The 25,311-nt window shown below is 43.6% G+C and overlaps 1 protein-coding gene across 1 annotated transcript; it reads left to right on the forward strand.

Annotated features, from left to right (window-relative positions):
• Positions 1-15,904: 15,904 nt before the first annotated feature.
• LOC143808033 (receptor-transporting protein 4-like) lies at positions 15,905-24,885 on the forward strand. Its single transcript, XM_077290256.1, has 3 exons — positions 15,905-16,006; positions 21,345-21,518; positions 24,132-24,885. Exons 2-3 carry the CDS (start codon positions 21,379-21,381, stop codon positions 24,595-24,597), a joined length of 606 nt encoding a protein of 201 aa, XP_077146371.1. The 5' UTR covers positions 15,905-16,006; positions 21,345-21,378; the 3' UTR covers positions 24,598-24,885.
• The last annotated feature ends 426 nt before the right edge of the window (positions 24,886-25,311 follow it).

Genomic DNA, 25,311 nt, shown 5'->3' on the forward strand with positions numbered 1-25,311 from the left:
TTGCTCCCCTCATATCGTAGTCGGTGTGGGGGTTCTTGCATTCTCAGCGTGGATGGTTTTTTATAGTATTTTATACTGATCGCACAGATTCCTTGCTATCTTCTTTCTATTTAGTTTGCTAAATCCTGTTTTCATTCCTACATTTGTGTTTTCTCCTTACCTCACCGTTATTATTTGTGGGGGGCTGTCTAAACTTTGGGGTTATTTCTCTGAGGCAAGTGAGGCTTTACTTTCTCTCTAGGGGTAGCTAGTTTCTCAGGCTGTGAAGAGACGTCTAGGATTTGTAGGAACGTTCCACGGCTGCCTATAGTGTGTGTTGATAGGATTAGTGTTGCGGTCAGTATAGTTTCCCACATCCCCAGAGCTCGTCCTAATATTCCGGTTTACCCATCAGGTCAGTTTTGTGATCCTAACCACCAGGATCATAACAGTACAGCAGGACATAAAAGAGTTAATGTATTGCAAAAGAGGGATAAAAGAAATCCTGAGTTCATTTTTTTTTTCCTCTGCAGTGTGTCTAGCCTCTCTCCTCCCCTTAATCTCTGGGTGGTTCAGAATTCAGCTGCAGACATGGACATTCAGAGTCTGTCCTCTAGTGTGGATCATCTCACTGCAAGGGTGCAAGGCATTCAGGATTATGTAATTCACAGTCCTATGTCAGAGCCTAAAATACCAATTCCTGAGTTGTTCTCTGGTGATAGATCAAGGTTTTTGAATTTTAGAAATAATTGCAAATTATTCCTTTCTCTGAGACCTCGTTCCTTTGGTGATCCTGTTCAGCAAGTTAAAATTATTATTTCTTTGTTGCGTGGTGACCCTCAAGATTGGGCATTCTCCCTGGCGCCGGGAGATCCTGCATTGCTAAATGTGGATGCGTTTTTTCTGGCGCTTGGATTGCTTTATGAGGAACCTAATCTGGTAGACCAAGCAGAAAAGGCTTTGCTGGCTCTCTCTCAGGGTCAGGATGAAGCTGAGGTTTATTATCAGAAGTTTAGGAAATGGTCTGTGCTCACTCAATGGAATGAGTGTGCTCTGGCAGCGATTTTCAGAAAGGGTCTTTCTGAAACCCTTAAGGATGTTATGGTGGGGTTCCTCATGCCTGCGGGTCTGAATGAGTCCATGTCTTTGGCCATTCAGATTGATCGGCGTTTGCGGGAGCGCAAACCTGTGCACCATCTGGCGATATTTTCTGAGCAGAAGCCTGAATCTATGCAGTGTGACAGGATTCTGACCAGAATTGAACGGCAAAATCACAGACGTCAGAATGGGTTGTGCTTTTACTGTGGTGATTCTGCTCATGTTATATCAGATTGTTCTAAGTGCACAAAAAGGTTCACTAAATCTGTCACCATTGGAACTGTACAGCCTAAATTCATTTTGTCTGTTACTTTGATTTGCTCTTTGTCATCCTACTCAGTTATGGCTTTTGTGGATTCAGGCACTGCCCTGATTTTGATGGATTTGTCATTTGCCAGGCGCTGTGGTTTTATCTTGGAGCCTTTGCAAGTTCCTATTCCACTAAAGGGAATTGATGCTACGCCATTGGCCAAGAATAAACCTCAGTACTGGACTCAAGTGACCATGTGCATGACTCCTGCACATCAGGAGGTGATTCGCTTTCTTGTGTTACATAATTTGCATGATGTGGTCGTGTTGGGTCTTGTTGTGAATTAGACTTTTTTGGCTCCCTCTTGTGGTCACTAGTGATTTGACTCTGAGATTGTCTGTTCTCAGTTTGGCACCCACCTGGGTCGTTAGTCCAGGGGTGTTGCTATATAAACTTCCTGGATTCTCAGTCCAGTGCCTGGCATCGTTGTAATCAGTCCTTTCTGTTTGCTCCTGTCTGCTGGTCCTGGTTCTTGCAAAATTAAGCTAAGTCCTGCTTCCTTGTTTTTTGGTTATTTGCATTGCTCTTATTTTCTGTCCAGCTTGTACTAAATGTGATTCCTGATTTAGCTGGAAGCTCTAGGGGGCTGGTATTCTCCCCCCCGGGCCGTTAGACGGTTCGGGGGTTCTTGAATATCCAGCGTGGAAATTTTGATAGGGTTTTTGCTGACCGTATAAGTCATCTTACTATTTTCTGCTATTAGTCAGTGGGCCTCTCTTTGCTAAATACCTAGCTCATTCTTACGTTTGTCTTTTCTTCTTACCTCACAGTTATTATTTGTTGGGGGCTTGTATCCAACTTTTGGGGTCTTTTCTCTGGAGGCAAGAAAGGTCTATCTTTTCCCTTCTAGGGTTAGTTAGTTCTCCGGCTGGCGCGAGACGTCTAGAACCAACGTAGGCACGTTCCCCGGCTGCTGCTATTTGTGGTGCTAGGATTAGATATACGGTTAGCCCAGTTACCACTGCCCTATGAGCTGGTTTTTTGTGTTTGCAGACTTAGTATATATTTCTGAGACCCTCTGCCATTGGGGTCATAACAGTATGCCAGGACAACTTTGAATGTTTAATGCATTGCAGAAGTGGGATTATAAGAAAGGAAATTCTGAGTTTTTTTTTTTTCCTCTCTTTGTTCCTCCCCTTTACCTCTGAGTGGCTTGTGCTTGCTGCAGACATGAATGTCCAGACCTTGATTACAAGTGTGGACCAGCTTGCTGCTCGTGTGCAGGGCATACAAGATTTTGTTACCAGTAGTCCTATGTCTGAACCTAAAATACCTATTCCTGAACTGTTCTCTGGAGATCGATTTAAGTTTAGGAATTTCAGGAATAATTGTAAATTGTTTCTATCTCTGAGACCCCGTTCATCTGGAGACTCAGCTCAGCAAGTTAAAATTGTTATCTCTTTTTTACGGGGCGATCCTCAGGATTGGGCCTTCTCGCTAGCGCCAGGAGATCCGGCATTGGCAAATATTGATGCGTTTTTTCTGGCGCTCGGATTGCTTTACGAGGAACCCAATCTTGAAGTTCAGGCAGAAAAAGCCTTGCTGGCTATTTCTCAGGGCCAGGATGAAGCTGAAGTGTATTGCCAAAAATTTCGGAAATGGTCCGTGCTTACTCAGTGGAATGAGTGTGCTCTGGCCGCAAATTTCAGAAATGGCCTTTCTGAAGCCATTAAGAATGTGATGGTGGGTTTCTCCATTCCTACAAGTCTGAATGATTCCATGGTGCTGGCTATTCAAATTGACCGGCGTTTGCGGGAGCGCAAAGCCGCTAATCCTCTGGTGGTGTTGTCTGAACAAACACCTGATTTAATGCAATGTGGTAGAATTCAGACTAGAAATGAACGGAAAAATCATAGACGTCAGAATGGGTTGTGTTTTTACTGTGGTGATTCTACACATGTTATATCAGCATGCTCTAAACGCCTAACAAGGGTTGTTAGTCCTGTCGCCATTGGTAATTTGCAACCTAAATTTATTTTGTCTGTGACTTTAATTTGCTCATTGTCTTCCTACCCTGTTATGGTGTTTGTGGATTCAGGTGCTGCCCTGAGTCTTATGGATCTGTCATTTGCCAAGCGCTGTGGTTTTGTTCTTGAACCGTTGGTAAATCCTATCCCTCTTAGAGGTATTGATGCTACGCCATTGGCGGAAAATAAACCGCAGTTTTGGACGCAGGTAACCATGTGCATGACTCCTGAACATCGGGAGGTGATTCGTTTTCTTGTTCTGCATAAAATGCATGATTTGGTCGTTTTGGGTCTGCCACGGTTACAGACCCATAATCCAGTCTTGGACTGGAAGGCAATGTCTGTGTCAAGTTGGGGCTGTCAGGGAATTCATGGTGATTCCCCGCCGGTGTCTATTGCTTCCTCTACTCCTTCGGAAGTTCCTGAGTATTTGTCTGATTATCAGGATGTATTCAGCGAGTCCAGGTCCAGTGCTCTGCCTCCTCATAGGGACTGTGACTGCGCCATAGATTTGATTCCAGGTAGTAAATTTCCTAAGGGAAGACTATTTAATCCGTCTGTACCTGAGCATACCGCAATGCGTTCGTATATCAAGGAGTCTCTGGAGAAGGGGCATATCCATCCATCCTCTTCCCCTCTTGGTGCGGGATTCTTTTTTGTGGCCAAGAAGGACGGATCTTTGAGACCTTGTATTGACTATCGGCTTCTGAATAAAATCACTGTTACATTTCAGTATCCTTTGCCTCTGTTGTCGGACTTGTTTGCCCGGATTAAAGGTGCCAAGTGGTTCACCAAGATAGATCTTCGTGGTGCGTACAACCTTGTGCGCATTAAGCAAGGAGATGAATGGAAGACTGCATTTAATACGCCCGAAGGTCATTTTGAGTACTTGGTGATGCCTTTTGGGCTCTCTAATGCTCCCTCAGTGTTTCAGTCCTTTATGCATGATATTTTTCGGAAGTATCTGGATAAATTTATGATTGTTTATCTGGATGATATTCTGGTTTTCTCTGATGATTGGGACTCACATGTAGAGCAGGTCAGGATGGTGTTTCAGGTTTTGCGTGAGAACGCTTTGTTTGTTAAGGGCTCAAAGTGTCTCTTTGGAGTACAGAAGGTTCCCTTTTTGGGTTTTATTTTTTCCCCTTCTGTAGTGGAGATGGACCCAGTCAAGGTCCGAGCTATTCATGATTGGACTCAACCCACGTCAGTTAAGAGTCTTCAGAAGTTCTTGGGTTTTGCTAACTTCTACCGTCGTTTTATCGCTAATTTTTCTAGCGTTGTTAAACCTTTGACGGATATGACCAAGAAAGGTTCTGATGTTGCTAACTGGGCTCCTGCGGCCGTGGAGGCTTTCCAGGAGTTGAAGCGCCGGTTTACTTCGGCGCCTGTTTTGTGCCAGCCTGATGTCTCACTTCCCTTTCAGGTTGAAGTGGATGCTTCTGAGATTGGGGCAGGGGCCGTTTTGTCGCAGAGAGGCCCTGGTTGCTCTGTAATGAGACCATGTGCTTTCTTCTCTAGGAAGTTTTCACCTGCTGAGCGGAATTATGATGTTGGCAATCGGGAGTTGCTGGCCATGAAGTGGGCATTTGAGGAGTGGCGTCATTGGCTCGAGGGTGCTAAGCATCGTGTGGTGGTCTTGACTGATCACAAGAATCTGATGTATCTCGAGTCTGCTAAACGCCTGAATCCTAGACAGGCCCGTTTGTCATTGTTTTTCTCCCGTTTTGACTTTGTGGTCTCGTATTTACCAGGTTCAAAGAATGTGAAGGCTGATGCTCTTTCAAGGAGCTTTGTGCCTGACTCTCCTGGAGTCGCAGAACCAGTTGATATTCTTAAAGAGGGAGTAATCTTGTCAGCCATTTCTCCGTATTTGCGACGTGTGTTGCAGAGATTTCAGGCTGGTAGACCTGACTCTTGTCCACCTGACAGACTGTTTGTTCCTGATAAGTGGACCAGCAGAGTCATTTCCGAGGTTCATTCCTCGGTGTTGGCAGGGCATCCGGGAATTTTTGGCACCAGAGATCTGGTGGCTAGGTCCTTTTGGTGGCCTTCCTTGTCACGGGATGTGCGGTCATTTGTGCAGTCCTGTGGGACTTGTGCTCGGGCTAAGCCTTGCTGTTCTCGTGCCAGCGGCTTGCTCTTGCCCTTGCCTGTCCCGAAGAGGCCTTGGACACACATTTCCATGGATTTCATTTCAGATCTTCCGGTGTCTCAAGGAATGTCTGTCATCTGGGTGGTATGTGATCGCTTTTCCAAGATGGTCCATTTGGTATCTTTGCCTAAACTGCCTTCTTCTTCCGATCTGGTTCCCTTGTTCTTTCAGAATGTGGTTCGTTTACACGGCATTCCTGAGAATATCGTGTCTGACAGAGGATCCCAGTTTGTTTCCAGGTTCTGGCGATCCTTTTGTGCTAAGATGGGCATTGATTTGTCGTTTTCGTCTGCCTTTCATCCTCAAACTAATGGACAAACGGAGCGAACTAATCAGACTCTGGAGGCTTATTTGAGGTGCTTTGTTTCTGCAGATCAGGATGATTGGGTGACCTTCTTGCCGTTGGCCGAGTTTGCCCTTAATAATCGGGCTAGTTCCGCTACCTTGGTTTCGCCTTTTTTTTGCAACTCTGGTTTCCATCCTCGTTTTTCCTCGGGACATGTGGAGTCTTCTGACTGTCGTGGGGTAGATTCCATGGTGGATAGGTTGCAGCAGATCTGGAGTCATGTTGTGGACAACTTAAAGTTGTCAAAGGAGAAGGCTCAGCGTTTTGCCAACCGCCGCCGCGGTGTGGGTCCCCGACTTCGTGTTGGGGATTTGGTATGGCTGTCTTCTCGATTTGTTCCTATGAAGGTCTCCTCTCCTAAATTTAAGCCTCGCTTCATCGGTCCTTACAAGATATTGGAAATCCTTAATCCTGTGTCCTTTCGCTTGGATCTTCCGGTGTCGTTTGCCATTCACAACGTGTTCCATAGGTCTTTGTTGCGGCGGTACGTTGTACCTGTGGTTCCTTCTGTTGAGCCTCCTGCTCCGGTGTTGGTTGAGGGCGAGTTGGAGTACGTGGTGGAGAAGATCTTGGATTCTCGTCTCTCCAGGCGGAGGCTTCAGTATCTGGTCAAGTGGAAGGGCTATGGTCAGGAGGATAATTCCTGGGTGGTTGCCTCTGATGTGCATGCGGCTGATTTAGTTCGTGCCTTTCACGCTGCTCATCCTGATCGCCCTGGTGGTCTTGGTGAGGGTTCGGTGACCCCTCCTTAAAGGGGGGGTACTGTTGTGAATTAGACTTTTTTGGCTCCCTCTTGTGGTCACTAGTGATTTGACTCTGAGATTGTCTTTTCTCAGTTTGGCACCCACCTGGGTCGTTAGTCCAGGGGTGTTGCTATATAAACTTCCTGGATTCTCAGTCCAGTGCCTGGCATCGTTGTAATCAGTCCTTTCTGTTTGCTCCTGTCTGCTGGTCCTGGTTCTTGCAAAATTAAGCTAAGTCCTGCTTCCTTGTTTTTTGGTTATTTGCATTGCTCTTATTTTCTGTCCAGCTTGTACTAAATGTGATTCCTGATTTAGCTGGAAGCTCTAGGGGGCTGGTATTCTCCCCCCCGGGCCGTTAGACGGTTCGGGGGTTCTTGAATATCCAGCGTGGAAATTTTGATAGGGTTTTTGCTGACCGTATAAGTCATCTTACTATTTTCTGCTATTAGTCAGTGGGCCTCTCTTTGCTAAATACCTAGCTCATTCTTACGTTTGTCTTTTCTTCTTACCTCACCGTTATTATTTGTTGGGGGCTTGTATCCAACTTTTGGGGTCTTTTCTCTGGAGGCAAGAAAGGTCTATCTTTTCCCTTCTAGGGTTTGTTAGTTCTCCGGCTGGCGCGAGACGTCTAGAACCAACGTAGGCACGTTCCCCGGCTGCTGCTATTTGTGGTGCTAGGATTAGATATACGGTTAGCTCAGTTACCACTGCCCTATGAGCTGGTTTTTTGTGTTTGCAGACTTAGTATATATTTCTGAGACCCTCTGCCATTGGGGTCATAACAGGGTCTGCCATGGCTGCAGGCTCATAATCCAGTCTTGGATTGGAAAGCTATGTCTGTGTCAAGTTGGGGTTGTCAGGGGATTCATGGCGATGCTCCTTTGGTGTCAATTGCTTCTTCTACTCCTTCTGAAGTCCCTGAGTTTTTGTCGGACTACCAGGATGTATTTGATGAGCCCAAATCCAGTGCCCTACCTCCTCATAGGGATTGTGATTGTGCTATAGATTTGATTCCTGGTAGTAAGTTCCCTAAGGGACGACTTTTTAATGTATCTGTACCAGAACATGCCGCTATGCGGAGTTATATAAAGGAGTCTTTGGAGAAAGGGCATATTCGCCCGTCCTCATCCCCTTTGGGTGCAGGGTTCTTTTTTGTGGCCAAGAAGGATGGTTCTCTGAGACCCTGTATAGATTATCGCCTTCTAAATAAAATCACGGTCAAATTTCAGTTTCCTTTGCCATTGCTGTCCGATCTGCTTGCTCGGATTAAGGGGGCTAGTTGGTTCACCAAAATAGACCTTCGTGGAGCTTATAATCTTGTGCGTATAAAGCAGGGCGATGAATGGAAAACAGCATTTAATACGCCCGAAGGCCATTTTGAGTACTTAGTGATGCCTTTTGGGCTTTCTAATGCCCCTTCCGTGTTTCAGTCCTTCATGCACGACATCTTCCGAGAGTATTTGGATAGATTTAGGATTGTGTACCTGGATGATATTTTGGTCTTTTCTGATGATTGGGAATCTCATGTGAAGCAGGTCAGGATGGTATTTCAGGTCCTGCGTGCCAATGCCTTGTTTGTGAAGGGCTCTAAATGTCTCTTCGGAGTCCAGAAGGTATCCTTTTTGGGCTTTATATTTTCTCCGTCTACCATTGAGATGGATCCAGTCAAGGTCCAGGCTATTCATGACTGGACTCAACCTACATCGGTGAAGAGTCTTCAGCAGTTCTTGGGTTTTGCTAATTTTTACCGTCGCTTCATCACTAATTTTTCTAGTGTGGTTAACCCTTTGACGGATTTGACCAAGAAGGGTGCTGATGTGACGAATTGGTCTCCTGCGGCCGTGGCAGCCTTTCAGGAGCTGAAACGTCGGTTTTCTTCGGCTCCTGTCTTACGTCAGCCGGATATCTCTCTTCCTTTCCAGGTTGAGGTTGATGCTTCTGAAATTGGAGCAGGGGCTGTCCTGTCGCAGAGAAGCTCTGATGGCTCTGTGATGAGGCCATGTGCTTTCTTTTCAAGAAAGTTTTCGCCTGCCGAGCGGAATTATGATGTTGGTAATCGAGAGTTGTTGGCAATGAAGTGGGCATTTGAGGAGTGGCGTCATTGGCTTGAGGGGGCCAAACATCGTGTGTGGTTCTGACAGATCACAAGAATTTGACTTATCTCGAGTCTGCCAAGCGGTTAAACCCTAGACAGGCCCGATGGTCGCTGTTTTTCTCCCGTTTTGATTTCGTGGTTTCATACCTTCCGGGTTCGAAAAACGTGAAGGCTGATGACCTTTCTAGGAGTTTTGTGCCTGACTCTCCGGGAGTTTCTGAACCGGCTGGTATCCTCAAAGAGGGGGTGATTTTGTCTGCCATCTCCCCTGATTTGCGGCGGGTGCTGCAAGAATTTCAGGCCAATAGACCGGACTGTTGTCCACCGGAGAGACTGTTTGTCCCGGACAGATGGACCAGTAGAGTTATTTCCGAGGTTCATTCTTCGGTGTTGGCAGGTCATCCTGGGATTTTTGGTACCAGGGATTTAGTGGCTAGGTCCTTTTGGTGGCCTTCCTTGTCGCGGGATGTGCGTTCCTTTGTGCAGTCCTGTGGGATTTTTGCTCGGGCCAAGCCTTGCTGTTCTCGTGCCAGTGGATTGCTTTTGCCTTTGCCTGTCCCGAAGAGGCCCTGGACGCATATTTCCATGGATTTTATTTCAGATCTTCCAGTCTCTCAAAGGATGTCTGTCATCTGGGTGGTTTGTGATCGTTTTTCTAAAATGGTTCATTTGGTACCCTTGCCTAAGTTGCCTTCCTTCTCCGATTTGGTTCCGCTGTTTTTTCAGAATGTGGTTCGTTTGCATGGTATTCCGGAGAACATTGTGTCTGACAGAGGATCCCAGTTTGTGTCCAGATTTTGGCGGTCCTTTTGTGCTAAGATGGGCATTGATTTATCTTTTTCGTCGGCCTTCCATCCTCAGACGAATGGCCAAACCGAACGAACTAATCAGACCTTGGAAACTTATCTGAGATGTTTTGTGTCTGCTGATCAGGATGATTGGGTGACTTTTTTGCCATTGGCGGAGTTCGCCCTCAACAATCGGGCCAGTTCCGCTACTTTGGTTTCGCCTTTTTTTTGTAATTCTGGTTTTCATCCTCGTTTTTCCTCAGGTAAGGTTGAACCTTCTGACTGTCCTGGGGTGGATTCTGTGGTGGATAGGTTGCAGCAGATTTGGAACCATGTAGTGGACAATTTGACGTTGGCACAAGAGAAGGCTCAGCGCTTTGCTAACCGCCGTTGCTGTGTGGGTCCCCGACTTCGTGTGGGGGATTTGGTGTGGTTGTCTTCTCGTTATGTTTCTATGAAGGTCTCCTCTCCTAAGTTCAAGCCTCGTTTCATCGGTCCTTATAAGATTTTAGAAATCCTCAACCCTGTGTCATTTCGTTTGGACCTCCCAGCATCGTTTACCATTCATAATGTGTTCCATAGGTCATTGTTGCGGAGGTATGTGGTGCCTGTGGTTCCTTCTGTGGATCCTCCTGCTCCGGTGTTGGTCGAGGGAGAATTGGAGTATGTGGTGGAGAAGATCTTGGATTCTCGTATTTCGAGACGGAGGCTTCAGTACTTGGTTAAATGTAAGGGCTATGGTCAGGAGGATAATTCCTGGGTTGTCGCCTCTGATGTCCATGCGGCCGATTTGGTGCGTGCCTTTCATTTGGCTCATCCTGATCGGCCTGGGAGCTCTGGTGAGGGTTCGGTGACCCCTCCTCAAGGGGGGGTACTGTTGTGAATTCCGTTCTCGGGCTCCCTCCTGTGGTCGCAAGTGGTACTGTGTGAGTTCTGTTCTTGGGCTCCCTCTGGTGGCTTTTAGCGATACTGCTGGTTGGTAGCTGGGCTCAGCTGCCTTGTAATCTGCTAGTCTGGCCTCCTATTTAATGCCACCTGGACCTTTACTGGTTGCCTGCTGTCGTTGTATTCAGTACTGGTTCTGATCTCTCTGGACTGCACTTGTGACCTGTCTCCTTCTGGAGAAGCTAAGTCTTACTAGTTCATGTTTGCTCATTATTCTTTTGAAAATATTTCTCAGTATATGATGAGTTTAGTCCAGCTTGCTTATATGTGATTTTCTCGCTTGCTGGAAGCTCTGGGGCGCAGAGTTGCTCCCCTCATATCGTAGTCGGTGTGGGGGTTCTTGCATTCTCAGCGTGGATGGTTTTTGATAGTATTTTATACTGACCGCACAGATTCCTTGCTATCTTCTTTCTATTTAGTGTTAGCGGGCCTCATTTGCTAAATCCTGTTTTCATTCCTACGTTTGTGTTTTCTCCTTACCTCACCGTTATTATTTGTGGGGGGCTGTCTAAACTTTGGGGTTATTTCTCTGAGGCAAGTGAGGCTTTACTTTCTCTCTAGGGGTAGCTAGTTTCTCAGGCTGTGAAGAGACGTCTAGGATTTGTAGGAACGTTCCACGGCTGCCTATAGTGTGTGTTGATAGGCTTAGTGTTGCGGTCAGTATAGTTTCCCACATCCCCAGAGCTCGTCCTAATATTCCGGTTTACCCATCAGGTCAGTTTTGTGATCCTAACCACCAGGATCATAACAGTTCCCTTTAAGAAACCTATGGAACTAGGTTAAAATTAGCATTTTTTTGGATGGTGAAAAACTTGTAATTTAAATATTGATGCTGGCTGAACTGCAGGTGGTCTGTGTCGCTATAAGTTTAAGGCCGGGGTCACACTAGCGTAGAATACGGACGAGCGCTATGTGAGAAAGCATCGCATGGCACTCGGACCAGTGTTAATCTATGGGGTAGATCACATCTGTGATTATTTTTTCATGCCGAATCAGCATACGAGAACAATCGCAGCATATATACCTGACAGGGGCCCATACATTCTGATATCATCAGTAATATATACCTGACAGGGGTCCATACATTCTGATACCATCACTAATATATACCTGACAGGGGCCCATGCATTCTGATATCATCAGTAATATATACCTGACAGGGGCCCATACATTCTGATATCACTAATATATACCTGACAGGGGTCCATACATTCTGATATCATCACTAATATATACCTGACAGGAGCCCGTACAGTCTACAGTATATCTACAGTAATATATACCTGAAAGGAGCCCGTACAGTCTGTATCTACAATAATATATACCTGACAGGAGCCCGTACAGTCTGTATCTACAATAATATATACCTGACAGGAGCCCGTACAGTCTGTATCTACAATAATATATATCTGACAGGAGCCCGTACAGTCTGTATCTACAATAATATATACCTGACAGGAGCCCGTACAGTCTGTATCTACAATAATATATATCTGACAGGAGCCCGTACAGTCTGTATCTACAATAATATATACCTGACAGGCGCCCGTACAGTCTGTATCTACAATAATATATACCTGATAGGCGTCCGTACAGTCTGTATCTACAATAATATATACCTAACAGGAGCCCGTACAGTCCGTAGCTACAATAATATATATCTGACAGGAGCCCATACAGTCCATATCTACAATAATATATACCTGACAGGAGTCCGTACAGTCTATATCTACAATAATATATACCTGACAGGAGCCCGTACAGTCTGTATCTACAATAATATATACCTGACAGGCGCCCGTACAGTCTGTATCTACAATAATATATACCTGATAGGCGTCTGTACAGTCTGTATCTACAATAATATATACCTGACAGGAGCCCGTACAGTCCGTAGCTACAATAATATATATCTGATTGGAGCCCATACAGTCCATATCTACAATAATATATACCTGACAGGAGTCCGTACAGTCTGTATCTACAATAATATATACCTGACAGGTGCCCGTACAGTCTATACCTACAATAATATATACCTGACAGGAGCCCAAACAGTCTATATCTACAATAATATATACCTGGAAGGAGCCCATACAGTCTATATATACAATAATATATACCTGACAGGAGCCCATACAGTCTATATCTACAATAATATATACCTGACAGGAGCCTGTACAGTCTGTATCTACAATAATATATATCTGACAGGAGTCCGTACAGTCTATATCTACAATAATATATACCTGACAGGAGCCCATACAGTCTGTATCTACAATAATATATACCTGACAGGAGCCCATACAGTCTGTATCTACAATAATATATACCTGACAGGAGTCCATACAGTCTATATCTACAATAATATATACCTGACAGGAGTCCGTACAGTCTATATCTACAATAATATATACCTGACAGGAGCCCGTACAGTCTGTATCTACAATAATATATACCTGAGAGGAGTCCGTACAGTCTGTATCTACAATAATATATTCCTGACAGGAGCCCATACAGTCTATATCAACAATAATATATACCTGAAAGGAGCCCATACTGTCTGTATCTACAATAATATATACCTGACAGGAGTCCGTACAGTCTATATCTACAATAATATATACCTGACAGGAGCCCGTACAGTCTGTATCTACAATAATATATACCTGACAGGAGCCCGTACAGTCTGTATCTACAATAATATATTCCTGACAGGAGCCCATACAGTCTATATCTACAATAATATATACCTGACAGGAGCCCATACAGTCTGTATCTACAATAATATATGCCTGACAGGAGCCTGTACAGTCTATATCTACAATAATATATACCAGGAAGGAGCCCATACAGTCTATATCTACAATAATATATACCTGACAGGAGCCTGTACAATGTTTATCTACAATAATATATACCTGACAGGAGCCCGTACAGTCTATATCTACAATAATATATACCTGACAGGAGCCCATACAGTCTGTATCTACAATAATATGTACCTGACAGGAGCCCATACAGTCTGTATATACAATAATATATACCTGACAGGAGCCCATACAGTCTGTATCTACAATAATATATACCTGACAGGAGCCCGTACAGTCTATATCTACAATAATATATACCTGACAGGAGCCCATACAGTCTGTATCTACAATAATATGTACCTGACAGGAGCCCATACAGTCTGTATATACAATAATATATACCTGACAGGAGCCCATACAGTCTGTATCTACAATAATATATACCTGACAGGAGCCTGTACAGTCTGTATCTACAATAATATATATCTGACAGGAGTCCGTACAGTCTATATCTACAATAATATATACCTGACAGGAGCCCGTACAGTCTGTATCTACAATAATATATACCTGACAGGAGTCCATACAGTCTATATCTACAATAATATATACCTGACAGGAGTCCGTACAGTCTATATCTACAATAATATATACCTGACAGGAGCCCGTACAGTCTGTATCTACAATAATATATACCTGAGAGGAGTCCGTACAGTCTGTATCTACAATAATATATTCCTGACAGGAGCCCATACAGTCTATATCAACAATAATATATACCTGAAAGGAGCCCATACTGTCTGTATCTACAATAATATATACCTGACAGGAGTCCGTACAGTCTATATCTACAATAATATATACCTGACAGGAGCCCATACAGTCTGTATCTACAATAATATATGCCTGACAGGAGCCTGTACAGTCTATATCTACAATAATATATACCAGGAAGGAGCCCATACAGTCTATATCTACAATAATATATACCTGACAGGAGCCTGTACAATGTTTATCTACAATAATATATACCTGACAGGAGCCCGTACAGTCTATATCTACAATAATATATACCTGACAGGAGCCCATACAGTCTGTATCTACAATAATATGTACCTGACAGGAGCCCATACAGTCTGTATATACAATAATATATACCTGACAGGAGCCCATACAGTCTGTATCTACAATAATATATACCTGACAGGAGCCCGTACAGTCTATATCTACAATAATATATACCTGAAAGGAGTCTGTACAGTCTATATCTACAATAATATATACCTGACAGGAGCCCGTACAGTCTGTATCTACAATAATATATACCTGACAGGAACCCCTACAGTCTGTATCTACAATAATATATTCCTGACAGGAGTCCGTACAGTCTATATCTACAATAATATATACCTGACAGGAGCCCATACAGTCTGTATCTACAATAATATATACCTGACAGGAGCCCGTACAGTCTATATCTACAATAATATATACCTGATAGGAGCCCGTACAGTCTGTATCTACAGTAATATATACCTGACAGGAGCCCATACAGTCTATATCTACAATAATATATACCTGACAGGAGCCCGTACAGTCTGTATCTACAATAATATATACCTGACAGGAGCCCATACAGTCTGTATCTACAATAATATATACCTGACAGGAGCCCGTACAGTCTATATCTACAATAATATATACCTGACAGGAGCCCATACAGTCTGTATCTACAGTAATATATACCTGACAGGAGCCCATACAGTTTATATCTACAATAATATATACCTGACAGGAGCCCATACAGTCTGTATCTACAATAATATATACCTGACAGGAGCCCATACAGTCTGTATCTACAATAATATATACCTGACAGGAGCCTGTACAGTCTATATCTACAATAATATATACCAGGAAGGAGCCCATACACTCTAGCATCTTCAGTAATGTTAGCCCCCCCGCGTAAAGACAATAAGAAATGCAGCGGGGGTCTCATGGCCTCATAAACCCTATTTGTATTATATGGCCTTTGTACAGAGAGGTCAACTAAAGGTCAGGCCAGTCAGCTGTGGTTGTAAGATACTGGTTTTATCCAGTTTTGTCTAGTTATTGGCGCCCTTTTTTAGCCGTTTTTTATTGGCTATTGGAATTCTGGGCGCCTGATTTTTGTCTATATAAACCCCGTTTTTGGGGGTTTTCTTCATTCAGTTGGAGAGAGAAGAAAAGAAGAAGCCCACCCCCCCTCCCCTTTTATCAAATGCTTGTATTATCTGTCGTGTAGTTTTATTGTGGGAAAATCACCCATGTATGGGTGGATTGGTTTTATGGAGAAGTATGAAAGTTTGGTTTTAAGAAATGAGTATATTTATTGGTATTTATTTAACTTATGTAACCCTAATAAACTACACGGCCAATTTTATCCACATTAAAGTGTTTTGTGTCTTTTTGTATGAATGGGTTTTATGATGCCATGAGCCTGCTACACTGTATGGGCTGCAGTCAGGGAACCAGGAAGGAGCCCATACACTCTAGCATCTTCACAGTGAGCCGGCTAGAGTGTATGGGCTGCAGTTAGGACCTGGAAGGAGCCCATACACTCTAGGCTCAACCTTGGGAGAACTGAAACCTGAGTAGTTTCGTTTCTGAAAAACCAGTATTATCCCAGAGGAGGAGGAGACGACGCTGCAGATATTAAGCCAAAGTCTTTCCAACGTTTCACACGAAAGAGCAAAGAAAGAAAACTCCGACATTGACAGCAAAACAGGTAAAATTATAAAGCTGCACACAACAAAACCTTTACTTCTAGCTAAATTCAAGTGAATATATAACTTGTTTTTACATATTTTGTTGAACTTCTAAGGTTTGTTCTTGTATGATGCTTTGTTATGCAAGTTCCTCTGGATTTAATACACCTTAAAATTATTTTCTTTTTTTATAAAACACAATTTACAAAAGTGAGAACACTATTTGTAATCTGGGTGCTACTTCTTTAACATTGCATGTTTTCTTTGTACCCATTCCTAATGTGCACAGTTATTCTCCTTAGGGCTCATACTCGCGAGCAAAACGGACGAGTGCAATCCGAAAAAAAATCGGATTGCACTCAGACCAATGTTATTCAATAGGTGACATCTCATTTGCGATTTTGTTTTCTCAGCCGAAATCGGACTGAGAAAAAAATCGCAGCATGCTGCGATTTGCTGCGAGTCTCGCCAATGCAAGTCAATGGGTGCGATAAAAAAACTCACGGAATACGGACCATGCGTTTTCCATCCGTTTTTTACAGATACCTTACCATTTTGTGCCATAGAACACTGTAAATGGTCCTGTAAATGATTGTATAAAAGTAGTTGCTGAGAAAAAAAAAACATTGCATACGGATGTAAAACGGATGGTGCGATTAAAAATCGCATTGAACTCGCATGACAATCGCATAGTTTTGTACACTGCCAGCTAATAAACCCATTGGCATGTTATAGATTTTTCTGGTCCCCTATTGTCTGGGTTCTTTACTGTACATATACCCAAGGACTCCACACCTTTAGTCCAGGGGTGATCACTTTATTCTGCGGCTTTCATGTGCAGCACATTGGATGGCCATAGCCTTCATTGTACGTTTGATGTATTGTAGTTTAATCACACTGGTTGGCATGGAACTTGAAAACCATAATGGGACTAAAAAAAATTAGATGCCAGTTTGATAAAAAAAAAACCTCTAACCCACAAAAGAATTACATTATTTGACACACAATAAGGGTATGTTCACACACTGGGCTTTTGTTTTTCATTTTTCATTTTTCTCCATGTAGGGGAGGAATGGATATCATTAAAATAATTGACAGCTGTGTTTATTAAAGGGCACCTGTCACCCCGTTTTTTCCGTATGAGATAAAAATACTGTTAAATAGGGCCCGAGCTGTGCATTGCAATAGTGTATTTTGTGGACCCCGATTCCCCACCTATGCTGCCGAAATACGTTACCAAAGTAGTCGTTTTCGCCTGTCAATCAGGCTGGTCTGGTCAAAAGGGAAGCAGAGAAAATGGCCGCCGCAATCTCCATCTGCGCACGCGCAGCATCCCGCGGCCATTTTCCTGAAGCCGCGGCCAGCAGAGCGCCGCTTCTGCGCACGCGCGGCCAAAGGAAGATGGCCGCGCCCACCGATCACCAATGAAATACAGCACATCACAATCTTTTCACTCCCCTGTGACGTGGATTTGGGACCTTGGGCATGTGCACACCACTACGCCACCAACGGAAAGCTAAGCAAGATCTGGGGGAAGACACCACGCCCTTTTGACCAGACCAGCCTGATTGACAGGCGAAAACGACTACTTTGGTAACGTATTTCGGCAGCATAGGTGGGGAATCGGGGTCCACAAAATACACTATTGCAATGCACAGCTCAGGCCCTATTTAACAGTATTTTTATCTCATACCGAAAAAATGGGGTGACAGGTGCCCTTTAAAGAGGAAAAATGCAGGACAATTTATGAAAGAGGAAAAAAATCTACTGAAAGTTTGAATGAGATGTTTTAGAAATCCCATTAATTTTGCTACTATGCAAACTCAGAATTTTTTCTGCCTGAAAAAAAAAACAAATGGAAAAAAACACGTCTAGCTTTGCCAGTGTTATCACGTTCTGATTGTAAGGGTCATATGGCATATTAGACTATGTGCAGTCGCTGAAATGATTTCTCTGCTGTACAATAATTACCATAAGGGCTCATACTCACTTGCGTGAAATACGGCCGAGTCTCGTATGGTAACACTCGGTTCTGCCGCCGGCACTCCAGCGAGCGGCCACATAGCAATACATGGAGCCGCACGCTCCGCTCCCAAGTGTCGGCGGTAGAGCCGGGTGTTAACATGCGAGACTCGGCCGTATTTCACGCAATTGAGTATGAGCCCTAAGGCTGCCGTCACACTAGCTGTATTTGGTCAGTATTTTACATCAGTATTTGTAAGCCAAAACCAGGCTTAGGCCGGCATCACACTGGCGTTTTAAACGGCCGAGTGCAATGCGATAAAAAATCGCATTGCACTCGGACCAATGTTCAGCTATGGGGCAGCTCCCAGCAGCCGACTTTTTGTCGGCCGTTTTCTTCGGTCCGAGACAATCGCAGCATGCTGCGATTGTCTCGGACCTAGGAAAGCTCTGGGCTCACTCGCACCCATATAAGCCTATGGGTGCGAGTGAGACAGCGCACACCACTCGGATATCATCCGAGTGCTGTGCGTTATAAGCGGACCCCAGCAATGGAGGAGATGGAGAAATTCATTTCTCCGCCTCCTCGCAGCTGTGCTCTTATCCTCCCTGTGCGAGACAATTGGAGCACAGACACATGACACTCGGCTCCTGCTCTGCTGCGATCAGGAGCCGAGTGTCATTAGCATATCACATCCGATGCTCTCGCATCGGATGCAATACGCTAGTGTGACGCCGGCCTTAGAGGAAAAGTATAATAGAAACATATTATTATTCATTTTTATAGCGCCATTTATTCCATGGTGCTTTACATGTGAAATACGGGGCAAATATAGACAAATACATTAAACATGAGCAAAAACAAGGCACACGGTGCACCACTTCTGCATTTATCACCCACTCCTGGTTTTGGCTTACAAATACTGATGTAAATTACTGACCAAATACTGCTAGTGTGACGGCAGCCTTACACTGAGACAGTGGAGCATCAGCAGAAATTGGGGATAGATATATTGACAGCGACGGCGGAGTGTATTACTGATTAGAGGCAAGTTAGGCTGCTACAAGGACTTCTGTAAGTAACATTGTTCACCCCACACTTGTGGTTAGGCTCCATTCACATGTGTTTCACATACTTGTGTTTTTCATGGCTAGAACACATAGCCATTAAAGTCTATGACTTGTGAAGCATGGGGTTTTCAAAATGGAAGCCTTTTATAGATGCAAAAAAATGCCTTAGGAGTGTATTTTAAGCCATCTTTTTCCTCAGCAAAAGAAAATAACATTAAGTAAAAAATCCACATTTTGCTCAACAAAAGCCTTTTACTTCAGGTTGTTGCATATCCATTTACCATGATCACAAAATAAAACTATCCACACTTATTGCTGGCAATTATGGAAACTCCCACAATTCCTTGCAGTATTCACTATATAACACCAGATGGCTCCTGGCCGGTCTGAGCAGAAATCTTGCTGTAACTAGACTAGTGCAGGTAAGGGAATGTGTTACATACATACACAATTAGATTCTGGTTTGACTTTTCCCCTAAGTCATGTGAAGAGGCTCAATAAAGGGTCAACATTGACTGTTAGGATTGCTACTTCCAATAGGTGGCACTAGAGTTCTAGTCCTCTTCCTCTCTGAAGAGACAATTTGCAAACACAATTATTTACCTGCTTAGGCCTCCAAACAAATGCACTATTAGGATGCAGTGAACCCATGTGGTTAAGATGGCGGCCATCTTAACCTTGTGGGTCCACTGCTTCCTAATAGTGCATTTGTTTGGAGGCCTAGGCAGGTAAACATCTCTGCCTTTTTGCTGTTTTTTCTGTAGGATCTCTGAATCCTCTTTTTGTGGTTTTGCTGTTTAGAAACACAATTATTTAAAGGGAACCTGTCAGCAGAATTGTGCACAGTAACCTACACAAAGTCAGGTCGGCGCCGTTATACTGATTAAAATGATACCTGGGTGATGAAATCTGTCTTGTGGTTGTTGTTTAATCTTTATTTTCAGTTTTGAGTTAATGATATGCTTGTGCTCCGGGGGGCCTGTGGGGGGGACTTCAAGTGGTGCTCTGATTAGATATTCATCTGTATGGGTTTTGACTGGTTGCTGATCCCTCACTGACCTGCCCCCTATTTTACTTTCTGAATATAATATGGTTTTGGGGAGAAAAAAAATTTGACCGATGGTAGCATGATACGGGGATAATATGCATATTTTCATTTTATTTAGACATAGTTTTTGAAAAATAAATAAATTGTCTAAATAAAACATAAATATGCATATTACCCACGTATCATGCTACAGCTCTGGCACCTGCCTGCCTATTATAATATATATATGTAAAATAGGGGGCAGGTCACTGATTGATCAGTGAACTGAGAAATAGCAAAAAATACAGAATTAAAACATAACTTTTACTCAACAATTTTAAAATAGCATAATAGCAATAGAACAATTAGTAGCATAGACAACATAGACAATACGTATAAAATAGTTAAAGCCCATATCCCTGTATAGGAAAAAATGTGATGACAGTGGTCACATAGTATAGAGGGCAAATGCATTCATTTTTTATACATGCGGATTATATCTGTCGTAACAAGGTGGTCGTACAATGTGCTCAAGTGGCAATAAAATTGGCACAATCTCACCAGTTTTTTTTATTTCTGTGGTTTCCTGTATGTTTTTTGCCCCACCTTCCAAAAGGGGTCCCGTTTTTTGTCCCAATGGAGATATCCAATTTTTATCCCATTTGCAAATCAAAATTGGCCAGTCAAGTCAACGATTCTGTGAAAGCCCCACTGCACCCATTTTTTTTTAAATAAATGCCTTATAGGAGAAAAATAATCTTTTACATTTTTATTTAAAAGAATCAGAATGGATGCCAAATGTGTGGTAACACAAATACATGTCAAATACATATAAAAAAATATCTATTTAAAAAACAAACCCCAGACTTCTGAATAAATGTGATTGAAATACAACTTGGTAAAACTCTTCAATGTACTAGATTGTGATTTCTGCCCCGGTATTCTGATATGGCACTAGTCTCACTTCTGCATATCATTTCACAAATCTTACTGCCCCCTCCCCATGTCAGTGCTTGATTTGAGAAGTGACATGTGTGAAGAGGGCTGATTGCTGGGCGTAGTTCATTAGCTTCATTGGCGCCCTTCTCCATTATGATTTATGTAGACACATGCAGTGTGAGGGAAATGTTCTCTTCCATGGAAAACAAATGAAAATTGGATATACCCCGACCTGCATCCGGCACTGAAATGAAGATAACGTGGCAGATATTAAAATATTTTTTACAAGGATTTTTTAAGCCAATTTGAAACATTGTATTCATGTTATATAATATTACCAGGGTTTTGTTTTATTGCAGAAGAACTAGAAAATCCTATTAAATCGGAGTGAGAATGAATAATACAGCTTGGATTGAAGATTTCGCCAGTGAGATAGGCAATTCAGGAGTTCCTCATGGATGGAGTTTACATGTGGACAAAAACCTTGAGAAAAAGAATGATGCTAAATACTTTTCACAGAGAACATTTGGCAGGTAAATAAAGAACTTAAAGCTTTAAAAACATTTAGGCTACTTTCACACTAGCGTCGGGAAAGACCCGTCGTGCGTGGTCTCCGCCGCACAACGGGGGCAGCGGATGTATTTTTCCAACGCATCCGCTGCCCCATTGTGAGGTGCGGGGAAGTGCAGGGAGGTGGGGGCGGAGTTCCGGCCGCGCATGCGCGGTCGGAAAAAGCGGACCGTCGTGAGCAAAAAACGTTACATGTAACGTTTTTTTCTCACGACGGTCCGCTACCACACGCCCAAGCGTCGCAAAACGGACGCGACGTTTGGCAATGCGTCGCAAATGCGTCGCTAATGTTAGTCTATGACGAAAAAACGTATCCAGCAAGAACTTTTGCTGGATGTGTATTTTCGGCAAAACGACGCATTTGCGACGTATTGCAGTTAACGCTAGTGTGAAAGTAGCCTTAGAAAGCATTCGGGGTACTTTGCTCCATTTTTGGGAACCCTATGTAAAAATGAGGTGCATTGTGGTCCATCCACACTAATTCCCATCACTTGTGCAAATCCCTGCTTGATGAATTCAATTGTTAGTCACGCACAGCAAATTACAATAAAAAAGAGGATATAAGCAAAACAACAAGCACATATAGTTAAATCACACACCATGCAATAAAAATTTGTTATCCAATAGCCATAGTTGATAAAGTGAATACCATGGTACGCAGGCACAGTTTGTTATTTACAAAGACCAATGGTTAATGGAGTTGTCCATATAATATTTTTTTGTTGATTTTAGCTAAACCCTTTATAGGGACAATTCTTTAATAGTTATTAGCCACAGCTAGGCCGGTTCCTGTCTCTGGAATTATGGTTCTTGTACACGCTTGTTTCTTGCATGCCGTGAACATTTGCAGAATTAATTTGAAAGGATGTGGAGCGCCCCCACGTGTAGGGCAATGGGGTACTCGGCACCGGGTCTATCTCTCTCGGTTCTGGGGATGTCACCGACCCGGTCCGTGGCCCTTCTGAGGGGTGTCCAATTAAATGTGAAGTTTGTCTGGTGTTTGTGACGCCACCTGTGGTATTCAGTCAGGGTGACCGACGCTGCTTAGGGGTCCGCTGGGGTGATGGAATGGCAGCTAGATGGTATACCTTCCCACAGGTGAAGTATGTCCCCAGGGCTTCCCAGATGTGTAGGTGGTGATAGTGGACAATGTAAGGCGCAATGAATAACGAGGACACAAAGGATGCAGTCTCTTTACCTTTTACTGAAGACTTCAGCGTCCACAGTCCAGAGTACCGTTCACAGAGCAGCCAGAGTCTGACTGGTCCGAAGGCACATCTAGAGTTCTCTTAACCAGGTGGAAATCAGTAGCCTTCCTACTAGCGCCTGTGTGTTGTAGTACCTCCCTGCTGAGCACCACGGGATAGTCCTCACAACTTTCGTAGATGTTTCTGATGTTCTCTCTCTCTCTGTCCCCCAGATGGTATGGATAGGACAACCCGTATGACTGGGATAGCCTGGGGCTTGTTTGTAGGGACCCTAGAGATGCCCCGACCCCCACAATTTGCCACCGTGTCTTCTTAGGTATTAAGGTCGGGCAGCCAACTTGGAATTGACTGTCCTGCCGGTCTCTGAAGTAATGCGTAGAGACAATTACTCCCTTGGTGTTCCGGCCACCGGCTACGCGCCTCAGAAGGAGGTTGCCGATCTGGGGGCAGAACTCCTCCCGGTATTATCTCCTTGTGCTGTGACTTCGTTTCTCACTCTCCACAATACACTTCTCTTCATGTCCTTTCTTAGGATGCTGCCGCACGTGGGGCAGGCGCAGCTCCGTAGCTTTCTATCTCGTACTAGGCCTGTGCCAGGATCTCACCCCTGACAGGGACCCTCTGTCTGCAGCTCAGATGTTCCTCCTTTTCCCCCTGTCTGCCTGACAGGTCCTCTCTGGGTCATACCCAGGCAGCTTCTCACTAACCTACTATCCAACCCACCAGTTTTACCTGTGTGTGAGGAGTGCCCTAATAGATAGAATCAAGGCTCCCCCTGGTGGACTGGACTGTGAAGTGTAGTGTGTGACTTGTGATACCTGGCAAGGTGAACTCCTTTAGTGCCATCAGACGTAATATCACTCCCCCTGGTGGAAGAGCGACATTACTGCAGCAACCAGGACTCTGGGGCGCTGCAGATGCAATCACCAGAAAATTCTCTATTGTGTAATCACATTTTTGTGCTGCATGCATCTTTTTTTAAATTGGCAATAATTTTTTTTTTCATATCATATTTATAAAAAAAAAATACTAATCCTGTAATTTTCAGACTGCATGGGTAACGGAAATAAAATGATACAGTGTAAAATATACCAGTTACATTTTAGTAAGAGGGCAATGAGGGATGTGAGCTACTTGCCACTCCCCAACCTATTGTCTTAAGGGATGCAGCAAGCCTGGACTGATCGCTCTCTCAGGGCCCAAGAGCAGCTGGCATATGCCTTTGATAATGCAAAATATAATAATCTCTGGGCCAAAACTGCATTTCCATGAAGGATGTTGACAGTTATATAATTTTCTACATTTTAAAAGAAAACTGTAAATGGCGATGTGTTTCTAATACGTATGCTTTTTTCTATCTTTCTCTAGCTTTCGCTGCTTAAATTGTAAACGCACTTGGAGCTCATCAAAAGTCTTCATCTTGTTCTGTATGAAGCAGACCCTTTTTCAGCAACGTGGCAACGTGGCAATGAGGATTTTCAGACAGGGATGTCAAAAATGCACAAAAATGCAAGAGCCTATGATACACTCTGAAAATATAGAAAGAGTCATCAGTAATGTAGTTAGTCATATTCAGAAGGCATTTTATGGAAAACAAAATGCGAATGATGACCGTCCACCAAACGTTTATGGTCCTCTGGATGGCCCGCATGATGAAGAGCATTGTGAGGCTTGCCAGTTGAATTTGTGCGATAGGCAGATGACCTCTCAAGAAACATCATCATCACTTGGTTTGCTTTCTGCTCTTGTAGGTATTGGTGCTGGTGCATTAGCACTAATGTATATATCTAAAAATTACACATCCAATGAGAGACAAAAAAATAACCGGCACTGAACAAGCTGCTTGGTAATTGAAATGCTACAAGTGTGATCCAATCAGGCTGGACGAGCACAGTTTCCAATGAAGCGAGGGTGGTGCCTTGCAAATACAGTCCGTGAATCAAATGCATAAAAAGAAGAAAAAAATGCAGCACTCACCCACGGGCTTCAACAACATATATGTCCTTTATTTAGCATTAAAAGCCATTCTGGACATGGTGCGGCATCGGCAGGAGTGCACAAGGGAGCGGGAGAGTGCAGAGATAGGACTAAGGCCGTTTCGCGCTCAGGCGCTTCTACGGGTCCATGGACCGGTAGAAGCGCCTGAGCGCGAAACGGCCGTAGTCCTATCTCTGCACTCTCCCGCTCCCTTGTGCACTCCTGCCGATGCCGCACCATGTCCAGAATGGCTTTTAATGCTAAATAAAGGACATATATGTTGATGAAGCCCGTGGGTGAGTGCTGCATTTTTTTTTTCTATCTAAAAATTAATTGTTCCTTAAAAACTAATAATTTCTTTGGCATGCGATACATAATTTTACATATGCTAGAGGCTATTGTTAGATAAAAAAATAAGTTAAAATTTATGTGAAAAAAATTTTCTGCAATCTTTATTCCTTCATTCACGAATTTGACGCTTTCAGCCTACTCCTAGTTTCAGATTTCTCTCCCGGGCATGTCCCTCCCAATAATACATGCTGGATGTGAGAGGTGTGTATGTCCAGGAGGA

The sequence above is a fragment of the Ranitomeya variabilis genome, chromosome 2 (assembly GCF_051348905.1).
Source record: "Ranitomeya variabilis isolate aRanVar5 chromosome 2, aRanVar5.hap1, whole genome shotgun sequence".
In the NCBI taxonomy this organism is placed as follows: domain Eukaryota; kingdom Metazoa; phylum Chordata; class Amphibia; order Anura; family Dendrobatidae; genus Ranitomeya; species Ranitomeya variabilis.